General features: G+C 62.3%; 1 protein-coding gene across 3 annotated transcripts; it reads right to left on the bottom strand.

Annotated features, from left to right (window-relative positions):
* Nucleotides 1–668: 668 nt before the first annotated feature.
* MCOLN1 (mucolipin TRP cation channel 1) lies at nt 669–11,776 on the bottom strand. Of its 3 annotated transcripts, XR_009967846.1 has the most exons (15): nt 11,678–11,708; nt 11,394–11,584; nt 8,544–8,711; nt 6,550–6,700; nt 6,331–6,406; nt 5,951–6,047; nt 5,113–5,212; nt 4,906–5,012; nt 4,628–4,777; nt 3,358–3,459; nt 3,032–3,154; nt 1,800–2,006; nt 1,376–1,506; nt 848–1,129; nt 669–784 (listed from the first exon to the last, which is right to left on the bottom strand). XR_009967846.1 is itself a non-coding variant. In XM_062635044.1 (14 exons), the coding sequence occupies exons 1-14, from the start codon at nt 11,691–11,693 to the stop codon at nt 1,093–1,095; spliced, it is 1,656 nt and encodes a 551-aa protein (XP_062491028.1). In that variant the 5' UTR covers nt 11,694–11,776; the 3' UTR covers nt 792–1,092. The 3 variants fall into 3 exon arrangements, 2 of the variants coding, with proteins under 2 accessions (XP_062491028.1, XP_062491029.1); XM_062635044.1 differs by lacking the exon at nt 669–784 and having other exon boundaries at nt 792–1,129; nt 11,678–11,776; XM_062635045.1 differs by lacking the exons at nt 669–784; nt 848–1,129; nt 1,376–1,506; nt 1,800–2,006 and adding an exon at nt 2,627–2,738 and having other exon boundaries at nt 2,977–3,154; nt 11,678–11,776.
* Between the last annotated feature and the right edge of the window lie 524 nt (nt 11,777–12,300).

Raw genomic sequence — 12,300 nt, 5'->3', positions numbered from 1 at the left:
AGGACCCAACCAAGGGGGCACAGAGCTCCAAAACCTCTTCCAATGAGGTCCAAGGCTCCCAAAACCTCTTCCGAAGGGGTCCAAGGCTCCCAAAAACCTCTTCCAATGAGGTCCAAGGTTCCCAAAACCTCTTCCAATTAAGTCCAAGGCTCCCAAAACCTCTTCCAATGAGGTCCAAGGCTCCCAAACCCTCTTCCAATGAGGTCCAAGGCTCCCAAAACCTCTTCCAATGAGTTCCAAGGCTCCCAAAACCTCTTCCAATGAGGTCCAAGGCTCCCAAAGGCTCTTCCAAAGGGGTCCAAGGCTCCCAAAAACCTCTTCCAATGAGGTCCAAGGCTCCCAAACCCTCTTCCAATGAGTTCCAAGGCTCCCAAAACCTCTTCCAATGAGGTCCAAGGCTCCCAAAGGCTCTTCCAAAGGGGTCCAAGGCTCCCAAAAACCTCTTCCAATGAGGTCCAAGGCTCCCAAAACCTCTTCCAATGAGGTCCAAGGCTCCCAAAACCTCTTCCAATGAAGTCCAAGGCTCCCAAAACCTCTTCCAATGAAGTCCAAGGCTCCCAAAACCTCTTCCAATGAAGTCCAAGGCTCCCAAAACCTCTTCCAATGAAGTCCAAGGCTCCCAAAGGCTCTTCCAAAGGGGTCCAAGGCTCCCAAAAACCTCTTCCAATGAGGTCCAAGGTTCCCAAAACTTCTTCCAATGAGTTCCAAGGCTCCCAAAGGCTCTTCCAAGGAGGTCCAAGGCTCCCAAAACCTCTTCCAATGAGTTCCAAGGCTCCCAAAGGCTCTTCCAAAGGTGTCTAAAGCTCCTCCAATGAGTTCCAAGGCTCCAGGTCGCTCCCAAAAGCACTTCCAAGGAGTCCCAAAGCTCCCAAAACCACATCCAAGAGGTCCCAAATCCCGCTCTGGGGCTGCCGAGCATCCAGGCCTGGGAGCAGCTCAAAATCCATGGGGAATAATGGGGCCATCAGCATCCATTCCGTGTGCCCTCCATCTCGGTCCCTGCTTTACGGTGCTAAAAGCAGCTATAAAAGACCTTAAAAGCAGAGGGGGGCAAAGGGACATCGTCCCCATGGTGTCCCCATGGGTCCTGCCTCAGTTCACCAGCAGCGCATTGTCTTGCAGAGGAGCCCTATGGGGAGAGCAGAGGGAATGGGATGGATGTGGGGGGGGAGGAATCCATATGGATTTGGGATCCAGGAGCCCAGAAGGATCCCCCCCCCACCCTGGGGAGCAATAAGGGGGGAGTGAGCCCCACATGGAGGGTCCCATGGGTGCAGCAACGGGGTCTGCATGGGGAAAGGAGTGAAAAGAGCCTGAAATCCCCCTCTCCAAGCCCAAATCCATTGGGACCCCCCCCCCCAAAAGCCCCACTCACCGCTCACAGCAGCAGAAGATGGAGCAGGATGCGGTGCTGTCGCGCCGGTACTTGCCCGACTTGGGGCTGTCCTTGCATTGGGCAATGTAGGTGTGGAGCTGGGACACGGGGGGCTCCCCCTCGCACTGGTGCTGTGGGGAAGAGGAAGAAATCCCTTTAGGGAAGGCCCAGCGGGGTCTGGGGTGAGCGCAATGGGGTCGGCGCCGCCGCGTGGGGCAATGGGGATTGCGGTGCTCTCAGCAGGAGGGAGCTGAGCTCCGATCCCAAGGGATGGGGGATGAGGAAAGCAGCCTCCAGGAGAGGTCCGGATGGACGCTGGGATGAGCTGGAAGCGGGGCAGCGCTGGATTCACCACCCAAACCACAACCAAAACCCCTTCCACAAGGCAAATCCCAAGGGATTGAGCCTTGGTTGAAGGCTTCACCTTGATGGTCTCGTAGGAGCCGGTGATGAGGGCGATGAAGAGGCTGAGGACCATGTAGATGAAGAGGCTGATGAAGGTGTAGAGGTAGACCTGGCTGAAGAGCCACACCAGGTAACTGTGCTGCTGCATCTCGGCGAAGGTGACGAACATGTCATCGCCGTTGAGCAGGGAGAAGAGGCACTCGGACACCATGGAAAGGGATCGGAACTGGCACGGGAGGGGATAAAGAGGGATGGGAAGGGGTCCGAAAGCCACCGTGGTGCCACCAGGGTGAAGGTTCCAATGGGCCACTGGGGTCTAATCCTAATGGGGGAGCAGCCATGGCCCCACTGCCACACTGGGAACCTCATGGGGGCAGCAGCCATAGCCCCACTGCCACACTGGGACATCAATGGGGACAGCACCCATGACCCCACTGCCACACTGGGACACCAATGGGGACAGCATCCATGGCCCCACTGCCACACTGGGACCCCCATGTGGACAGCACCAATGGCCCCACTGCCACACTGGGACACCAATGGGGACAGCACCCATGGCCCCACTGCCACACTGGGACCCCCATGGGGACAGCATCCATGGCCCCACTGCCACACTGGGACCCCCATGTGGACAGCACCAATGGCCCCACTGCCACACTGGGACACCAATGGGGACAGCACCCATGACCCCACTGCCACACTGGGAACCTCATGGGGGCAGCACCCATGGCCCCACTGCCACACTGGGACATCAATGGGGACAGCACCCATGGCCCCACTGCCACACTGGGACATCAATGGGAACAGCATCCATAGCCACACTGGGACATCAATGGGGACAGCATCCATGGCCCCACTGCCACACTGGGACATCAATGGGGACAGCACCCATGGCCCCACTGCCACACTGGGACCCCCATGGGGACAGCACCCATGGCCCCACTGCCACACTGGGACCCTCATGGAGACAGCACCCATGGCCCCACTGCGACCCCACGGGGACAGCATCCATAGCCCCACTGTGACCCCACGGGGACAGCATCCATGGCCCCACTGTGACCCCACAGGGACAGCATCCATGGCCCCACTGCGACCCCACGGGGACAGCATCCATGGCCCCACTGCGACCCCACGGGGACAGCATCCATGGCCCCACTGCGACCCCACGGGGACAGCATCCATGGCCCCACTTCAACCCCACAGGGGCAGCCCCCATGGCCCCACTGCCACCCCAAGCACCCAGAGCAGCACCTTGACGTGGTAGGGCCCCAGCACGATCCAGCCACAGAAGCAGTAGCCCAGGTAGATGACGGCCACGCAGCAGCAGAACCGGATGACGTTGGGAAGAGCCACCCTGAGCGTGACAATGAGGATCTGGAAGAGGAAAAACCACTTGGGAACGATCCCAAGCCTTTTGGGGGGGGGGCGGTCACTGGGATGGGCCTCCATAGAGCATCCTATGGGGTCCCAATGCAGAGCGGGATAGGGATAGAGCGGGTAGGGAGATCCATGGGGTGAGCCTGAGCTCCTCCAGGCGCCATTCCCAGCGTTGGGAATGGTCCCTTGCTGCCACTCACGTTGTACTTCTGGAAGAAGGTGAGGTACCGGATGACCCCGACCCACACGAGCAGCGTGGAGGTGCCCAGCAGGATGCTGCAGACGTCGTAGCCGGCGAAGTTCTGCAGGGACAGAGGGGTCCCAGGCTCTGAGGTTGTCCCCAAGGGGCCAGGAGCCACCAGGCAGCAGCAGGATGGGACCCCAGGCTCTGAGGTTGTCCCCACGCGGTCCCCAAGGGGCCAGGAGCCACCAGGCAGCAGCAGGATGGGACCTTCGGCTGCCAATGGGGTCCTATTGGAGCAGCACCCATTGGGAGTGATGCCTGTCCCTAACCCCACCATAAACCCACCCACAAGAGCTTCACCCAATGCACTGCCAGCACCCATGGGTGGCCAATGCCTCCTGTCTTTTGGTGCCAATGGGGTCCTATTGGAACAGCACCCATCAGGAGTGATGCTTTTCCCCCAACCCCACCATAAAGCCACACAGGAGAGCTTCACCCACTGCACTCAGCACCCATGGGTGGCCATTGCCTCCTGCCTTTTGCTGCCAATTGGGTCCCACTGGACCAGCACCCCTCAGGGGTGATGCTTGTTCCCAACCCCACCATAAAGCCACACAGGAGAGCTTCACCCACTTCACTCAGAGCAATGGGTGGCCATTGCCTCCTGCCTTTTGGTGCCAATGGGGTCCCATTGGACCAGCACCCATCAGGAGTGGTGTTTGTCCTCAGTCCCACCATAAAGCCACCCAGGAGAGCTTCACCCACTGCACTGCCAGCACCCATGGGTGGCCACTGCCTCTTGCCTTTTGCTTCCAATGGGGTCCCATTGGACCAGCACCCATCAGGAGTGGTGTTTGTCCTCAGTCCCACCATAAAGCCACCCAGGAGAGCTTCACCCACTGCACTGCCAGCACCCATGGGTGGCCACTGCCTCTTGCCTTTTGCTTCCAATGGGGTCCCATTGGACCAGCACCCATCAGGAGTGGTGTTTGTCCTCAGTCCCACCATAAAGCCACCCAGGAGAGCTTCACCCACTGCACTGCCAGCACCCATGGGTGGCCATTGCCTCCTGCCTTTTGTTTCCAACGGGGTCCCACTTGGACCAGCACCCATCAGGAGTGATGCTTGTCCCCCAACCCCACCATGAAGCCACCCACAAGAGCTTCACCCACTGCACTGCCAGCACCCATGGGTGGCCACTGCCTCCTGCCCCATGGAAATGTCCCCTCCTGGGTGCATGGGGACACCAGTGGCAGCAGCCCCAGTGCACCCAGGACCTCGGGTACCTTGGACTCGATGCCTATCTTCATGATGGTGCCCATGATGGTGAGGACATCACTGATGACCAGGAGGATGTACCAACCATTGAGGAACTCCATGCGGTCCGAGAGGCACACGCTCTGGTTGTACCGGCGCTGGAAGAACCGGCTGAACTCCTGCATGGCGAGGAGAAACCTTCACCCATCCCACACAGCCTTTCCCCAGGGGAAAAAGGGCCTCCTCCATCCCCCCCCAACTCCATCCGTCCCCACACAAAGGTGGGGTGCAGCATCCCTGCACTCACGTGCTGGAGCAGCAGGCCCCGGATGATGGAGCGAGCGCACAGGATGAAGGACAAGGAGCAGATGAGGATGACGATGACATCGAAGAAGAGCCTGAAGGAGTTGTCACCTACAAGAGGCACCGTGGCTCGACTCAGCACCCAGCAGCACCCTTCTGGCACCCAAAAAGGGGGGGGGGGGGGGGTAGATGGCAGCGCTGTGGCTCCCACCTCGGCCGAAGACGCTGGGATCTTTGCATTCCTTGATGTCAGCCCGGTTGTCCAAGCGGATTTTCACCCGGCCACTGTGGGCCTTGTTGTCAAACGTGATCTGGGAACAAAGGGGGAGTGGGGACAGGCCAGGAAAGCCATGGAAATGGGGGTGGGATGAGATTGGGGGCGGGATGGGATTGGGGGCGGGATGGGATTGGGGGCGGGATGGGATTGGGGGCGGGATGGGAATGGGGGCGGGATGGGAATGGGGGCTGGGATGGGAATGGGGGCTGGGATGGGAATGGGGGCTGGGATGGGAATGGGGGCTGGGATGGGAATGGGGGCAGGATGGGAATGGGGCTGGGATGGGAATGGGGGCCGGATGGGATTGGGGGCCGGATGGGAATTGCGGTGGGATGGAAATGGGGCTGGGATGGGAATGGGGCCTGGGATGGGAATGGGGCCTAGGATGGGAATGGGGCCTGGGATGGGAATGGGGCCTGGGATGGGAATGGGGGCGGGATGGGAATGGGGGGTGAGATGGGAATGGGGGGTGAGATGGGAATGGGGGGTGAGATGGGAATGGGGGCGGGATGGGAATGGGGCTGGGATGGGAATGGGGGCCGGATGGGAATGGGGGCCGGATGGGAATGGGGGCCGGATGGGAATGGGGGCCAGATGGGAATCGTGGTGGAATGGAAATGGGGCTGGGGTGGGAATGGGGCTGGGATGGGATTGGGGGAGGGACGGGAATGGGGGCGGGATGGGAATGGGGCTGGACGGGAATGGGGGCAGGACGGGTCCCTTTGTCCCCATAGAGGATGCGTCGTGTCCCCCCCCCGGTGCCACCACTCACGGTGATGGTGAAGGTGTAGCAGTCGGGGATCTCGTTGTTGATAATGGTTTGGATGTTGATGGCTTTCAGCTTGAACTGGATGGTGACATTGATGAGCCTGTGGAGGGGACAGTGGGGCTCACTTGGACACCCCAAAACCCCTAAGAGATGATGCCAAGAGTCAAAGCACCCTCCCAAACCACGGTGCCAAGAGCCAAACACCACCCGAGAGGGGCCAACCCCTTCCTTTGGGCGCCCCAACCAAGGTGGCTCCAGCTTTAGAGGAGCAGTGGTTGTACATCCCACAAGTGGGTTGGAAACCAATGGGGCTTCAACAGGAGATCCCCCACATTGGGATCCCAGCTTGGGGGTGTCCCCAGCACCCAAAGGTGCTCATTTACTTGTGGAACTTGAGGGTGAAGTTCTTGTAGCTGCGAGAAAGAGGCTGGGGGTCCTCAGGGTCCACTCCCAAGCAGTCTACATGGAGGAGAAGCACCTTCAGTGAAGCCCAAACCCCCCCCATATCCCCTTTGGGGACCTTCTCAAGCCCCAAATCCCAACCCAAGACATTTGGGATGAGCAATTCCACCTTTAACATCCCATCCCCCCCCAAAAGCCACCTGTGATAATCTTGGGGTCGATGTTGAAGGTGTCGTTGGCCGGGTCGATGCGGCCCTTCTTGTAGTACTGCTGGCACAAGAGGAGGGCCGAGTGGTTGCCCCCATGCACGTAGGCATAGCGCCCGATGGTCGCGTTGGGAATGGCCAAGTACTGGGAGAAGGAGATGCCAGGAGGAGCTGGATGTGGTCCACAGCCACCTCAGTGTCCCCAAAGCACCTCTTGGTGTCCCCAAGGCACCCCTTGGTGTCCCCAAGGCACCTCGTGGTGTCCCCAAGGCACCTCGTGGTGTCCCCAAGGCACTCCTTGGTGTCCCCAAAGCACCTCCTGATGTCCCAAAGCACCTCCTGATGCCCCCAAAGCACCCCATGGTGTCCCCAAAGCACCCCTTGGTGTCCCCACGGCACCCCTTGGGGTCCCCAAAGCATCCCTTGGTGTCCCTAAAGCACCCCTTGGTGTCCCCAGAGCATCCCTTGGTGTCCCCAAACCACCCCTTGGTGTCCCTAAAGCACCCCTTGGTGTCCCCAAGGCACCCCTTGGTGACCCCAAAGCACCTCTTCGTGTCCCCAAGGCACCTCTTGGTGTCCCAAAGCACACCTTGCCGTCCCTAAAGCACCTCCTGATGTCCCAAAGCACCTCGTGGTGTCCCCAAAGCACCCCTTGGTATCCCAAAGCACCTCGTGGTGTCCCCAAAGCACGTCCTGATGTCCCAAAGCACCTCTTGGTGTCCCCAAAGCACCCCTTGGTGTCCCAAAGCACCTCGTGGTGTCCCCAAAGCACCTCGTGGTGTCCCCAAAGCACCTCGTGGTGTCCCCAAGGCACCCCTTGGTGTCCCCAAAGCACCTCTTCGTGTCCCAAAGCACCTCCTGATGTCCCAAAGTACCTCTTGGTGTCTCCAAAGGACCTCGTGGGGTCCCCAAAGCACCTCGTGGGGTCCCCAAAGCACCCCTTGGTGTCCCCAAAGCACCTCGTGGGGTCCCCAAAGCACCCTTGGCGTCCCCAAAGCACCTCTTGGCATCCCCAAAGCACCTCTTGGTGTCCCCAAAGCATCCCTTGGGTGTCCCCAAAGCATCTCTTAATGCCCCAAAGCACCTCCTCATTTCCCCAAAGCACCCCTTGGCGCCCCCAAAGCACCCCTTGGCGCCCCCAAAGCACCCCTTGATGTCCCCAAAGCACCCCTTGGGTATCCCAAAGCACCTCCTGATGTCCCCAAAGCACCTCTTGGTGTCCCCAGAGCACCTCTTTTTGTCTGAAAAGCACCTCTTAAGGTCCCAAAGCACCCCTTGGTGCCCCCAAAGCACCTCTTGGTGTCCCCAAAGCACCTCTTGGTGTCCCCAGAGCACCTCTTAAGGTCCCAAAGCACCCCTTGGTGCCCCCAAAGCACCTCTTGGTGCCCCCAAAGCACCCCTTGGCGCCTCCAAAGCACCCCTTGGCGCCCCCAAAGCACCCCTTGGCGCCCCCAAAGCACCTCGTGGTGTCCCCAAAGCACCCCTTGATGTCCCCAAAGCACCTCTTGGGTGTCCCAAAGCACCTCCTGATGTCCCCAAAGCACCTCTTGGTGTCCCCAGAGCACCTCTTTTTGTCCGAAAAGCACCTCTTAAGGTCCCAAAGCCCTCCTTGGTGCCCCCAAAGCACCCCTTGGTGTCCCCAAAGCACCCCCTGGTGTCCCCAGAGCACCTCTTAAGGTCCCAAAGCACCCCTTGGTGCCCCCAAAGCACCTCTTGGTGTCCCCAAAACACCTCTTAATGTCCCAAAGCACCTCCTGATGTCCCCAAAGCACCTCCTGATGTCCCTAAAGCACCCCTTGGTGTCCCAAAGCACCCCTTGGTGTCCCCAAGGCACCCCTTGGTGCCCCCAAGGCACCCCTTGGTGCCCCCAAAGCACCCCTTGGTGTCCCCAAACACCTCTTAATGTCCCAAAGCACCTCCTGATGTCCCCAAAGCATCTCCTGATGTCCCCAAAGCACCCCTTGGTGTCCCCAGAGGGCGGCTCTCACCTTCTCCACAGCATAGAACATGCGCTCGTAGAGGTCCTGCTGGGTGTAGACGGCGTAGGAGTCCTCAGCCCCATCCACGTAGTCCTTCAGGAAGAGGTGCTTGAAGGCGATGGTGTTCTCCTCCTTGAAGGTCACCACCATCTGGTTGCTGAGTCCAAACAGGATGAGCTGTGGGACAAAGCCCCCCCCCCGGGATTCAAGCCCTGCCCTGGGCACGGGGTGGGGTGGGGGGCATCGGGGCCCAAAATGCAGCGGTTTCAGCCCAAAGAGGCTCCCAACGTGACATCATCACCCAGGAATGGAGGAGCAGCAGCACCTCCCCAGTGACCGCACATCCCAGGGTCCCCAGGGCCACCCTCCCCATGGCCAAATCCCCCCAGGGCCACCCTCCCCAGTGTCCCCCATGTCCCAGTGCCCCCAGTGTCACCCTCCCCATGTCCCAGTGCCCCCAGTGCCCTCCTCCCAAGTGTCCCCATGTCCAAATCCCCCCAGGGCCACCCTCCCCAATGCCTCCCTGTCCCATTGTCACCCTCCCCAGTGTCCCCACGTCCCAATGCCTCCAGTGCCCCCCTCCCCAGTGTCCCCATGTCCCAATACCCCCCTCCCCCCTACCCCCATGTCCCAGTGTCCCCATGTCCCAATACCTCTCTCCCCACTACCTCCATGTCCCAGTGCCCCTCTCCCCACTACCCCCATGTCCCAGTGCCTCCAGTGCCCTCCAGTGTCCCCATGTCCCAATACCCCCAGTGCCCCCCTCCCCGGTGTCCTCATGTTCCAGTGCCCCCCTCCCCAGTGTCCCCAGTTCCCCTATCCCAGTGCCCCCCTCCCCAGTGGCCCCAGGTCCCAGTCCCCCCTCCTCGTGTCCCCATGTCCCAGTGCCCCCAGTGCCCCTTCCCCGGTGCCCCTCTCCCCAGTGCCCCCATCTCCCAGTGCCCCCTCCCCACTGCCCCCAGTGACTCTCTCCCCAGTGTCCCCATGTCCCAGTGCCCCCAGTGCTCTCCCCCCCTGTCCCAGTGCCCCCTCCCCACCCCATGTCCCAGTGTCCCTTCCCCAGTGCCCCTCTCCCCCCTCCCCACAACTCCCATGTCCCAGGGCCCCACTCCCCAGTGTCCCCATGTCCCCGTGCCCGACTCCTCGGTGGCGCCATGTCCCAGTGCCCGGCTCCCCAGTGTCCCCAGGTCCCAGTGCTCCCCTCCCCAGTGCCCCCATGTCTCAGTGCCCCCAGTGCCCCCCTCCCCAGTGCCCCCATGTCCCAGTGCCCCCTCCCCAGTGTCCCCATGTCCCAGTGCCCCCCTCCTCGGTGTCCGCATGTCCCAGTGCCCCCAGTGCCCCCATCTCCCAGTGTCCCCTCCCCACTGCCCCCATGTCCCAGTGCCCCCAGTGACTCTCTCCCCAGTGTCCCCATGTCCCAGTGCCCCCAGTGCTCCCCTCCGCAATGCCTCCCTGTCCCAGTGCCCCCTCCCCAGTGTCCCCATGTCCCAGTGCTCCCTTCCCCAGTGGCCCCTAACCAGTGTCCCCATGTCCCAGTACCCCCCTCCCCAGTGCTCCCATGTCCCAGTGCCCCCTCCCCAGTGTCCCCATGTCCCAGTGCCCCCTCTCCAGTGTTCCCAATGTCTCAGCGCCCCCAGTGCCACCCTCCCCGGGGTCCCCATGTCCCAGTGCCTCCAGTGCCCCCTCCCCGGTGTCCCCAGGTCCCAGTGCCTCCAGTGTCCCCCTCCCCGGTGTCCCCAGGTCCCAGTGCCTCCAGTGTCCCCCTCCCCGGTGTCCCCATGTCCCAGTGCCCCCCTCCCCAGTGTCCCCATCTCCCAGTGCCCCCTCCCCAGTGTCCCCAGGTCCCAGTGCCCCTCTCCTCGGTGTCCCCATGTCCCAGTGCCCCCAGTGCCACGCTCCCCAGTGCCCCCATGTCCCAGTGCCCCCCTCCCCAGTGTCCCCCTCCGCAGTTCCCCTATGTCCCAGTGCCCCCCTCCCCAGTGGCCCCAGGTCCCAGTGCCCCCCTCCTCGGTGTCCCCATGTCCCAGTGCCCCCAGTGCCCCCTCCCCGGTGCCCCTCTCCCCAGTGCCCCCATCTCCCAGTGTCCCCTCCCCAGTGTCCCCATGTCCCAGTGCCCCCACTGACTCTCTCCCCAGTGTCCCCATGTCCCAGTGCCCCCAGTGCTCCCCTCCGCAATGCCCCCCTGTCCCAGTGCCCCCTCCCCAGTGTCCCCATGTCCCAGTGCTCCCTTCCCCAGTGCCCCCTAGTCCCAATACCCCCCTCCCCACAACTCCCATGTCCCAGGGCCCCACTCCCCAGTGTCCCCATGTCCCAGTGCCCCCTCCCCAGTGTTCCCAATGTCTCAGCGCCCCCAGTGCCACCCTCCCCAGTGTCCCCAGGTCCCAGTGCCTCCAGTGCCCCCCTCCCCGGTGTCCCCATTTCCCAGTGCCCCCTCCCCAGTGTCCCCAGGTCCCAGTGCCCCTCTCCTCGGTGTCCCCATGTCCCAGTGCCCCCAGTGCCACCCTACCCAGTGCCCCCATGTCCCAGTGCCCCCCTTCCCAGTGTCCCCCTCTGCAGTACCCCTATGTCCCAGTGCCCCCCTCCTCGGTGTCCCCATATCCCAGTGCCCCCTCCCCGGTGCCCCTCTCCCCAGTGCCCCCATCTCCCAGTGTCCCCTCCCCAGGGTCCCCATGTCCCAGTGCCCCCACTGACTCTCTCCCCAGTGTCCCCATGTCCCAGTGCCCCCAGTGCTCCCCTCCGCAATGCCCCCCTGTCCCAGTGCCCCCTCCCCAGTGTCCCCACGTCCCACTGCCCCCCTCCCCAATACCCCCACGTCCCAGCGCCCCCTCCCCGCTGTCCGCCTCCCGTTCCCCGCCGCACCTGGACGGTGACGAGCAGGATCTTGGCCAGCTGCAGGCCCAGCTTCACGGGCCGCCGCCCGCGGGCCCGGTACTTATCGCAGGGGCTCATGAAGAAATACTTGAGGCGGCGGCGCAGCTCCTCCTCCTCCGCCACCGCCGGCGGCTCCGTGCTCCCGTAGGCGGGCCCGCGGCCCAGCAGCCGCTCGGTCTCTGTGGGGACAGGGCCGGTGAGGGCCAGGGCTGGGGCCTGGGCCCGGTTTTCCCCCCCCCCGGCCGCCGCCTCAGGCCCCGGTCCCCGCTCACCTGACGGCGCCGCCATGACACCGCCGCAGCGCGGCTTCAGCCGCCCGCCTCACGTGACCGCGGCTCCGAGCACCCGCCCCTTTGGTCGTAGCCACGCCCATCGGGCATGTGATTGGTCAGCCGCTGTGGTCACGCCCCACTGGGCGGGCGAGGCCACGCCCACATGGCGGCGGGCCTGTGCTAGGGTGGTGATGGGGGGGTGGGAACATACATGTAGGGTGACGTAGGACATGAGGGACACATGTACAGTAACGTGGGACATGAGGGACACATGTACAGTGACGTGGGACATGAGGGACACATGTACAGTGACGTGGGACATGTGGGGACACGTGTACAGTGACGTGGGACATGTGGGGACACGTGTACAGTGACGTGGGACATGTGGGACACGTGTACAGTGACGTGGGACATGTGGGACACATGTACAGTGACGTGGGACATGTGGGACACATGTAGGGTGACGTGGGACATGAGGGACACATGTACAGTGACATGGGACATGTGGGACACATGTAGGGTGATGTGGGACAAGGGGGCACATACATGTACAGTGACATGGGACATGTGGGACATGTGTACAGTGACGTGGGACATGTGGGACACATGTACAGTGATGTGGG

This window comes from Pezoporus occidentalis, unplaced genomic scaffold (genome assembly GCF_034315485.1).
Source record: "Pezoporus occidentalis ecotype Australia unplaced genomic scaffold, CSIRO_AGI_Poc_V1 ctg446, whole genome shotgun sequence".
In the NCBI taxonomy this organism is placed as follows: domain Eukaryota; kingdom Metazoa; phylum Chordata; class Aves; order Psittaciformes; family Psittacidae; genus Pezoporus; species Pezoporus occidentalis.
The sequence above is the reverse complement of the archived record's forward strand: the minus strand, read 5'-3'. Positions and strand labels throughout refer to the sequence as shown.

Bases quoted from the DNA above. Each gene is read 5' to 3' on its own strand.
- MCOLN1 (XM_062635044.1), bottom strand. The intron at 6,701-8,543 runs GTGAGAGCCGCC...TCCTTCTCCCAG, and splicing joins TGTTCTATGCTGTGGAGAAG to TACTTGGCCATTCCCAACGC. The intron at 5,213-5,950 runs GTGAGTGGTGGC...CTTTGTTCCCAG, and splicing joins GCTACACCTTCACCATCACC to ATCACGTTTGACAACAAGGC.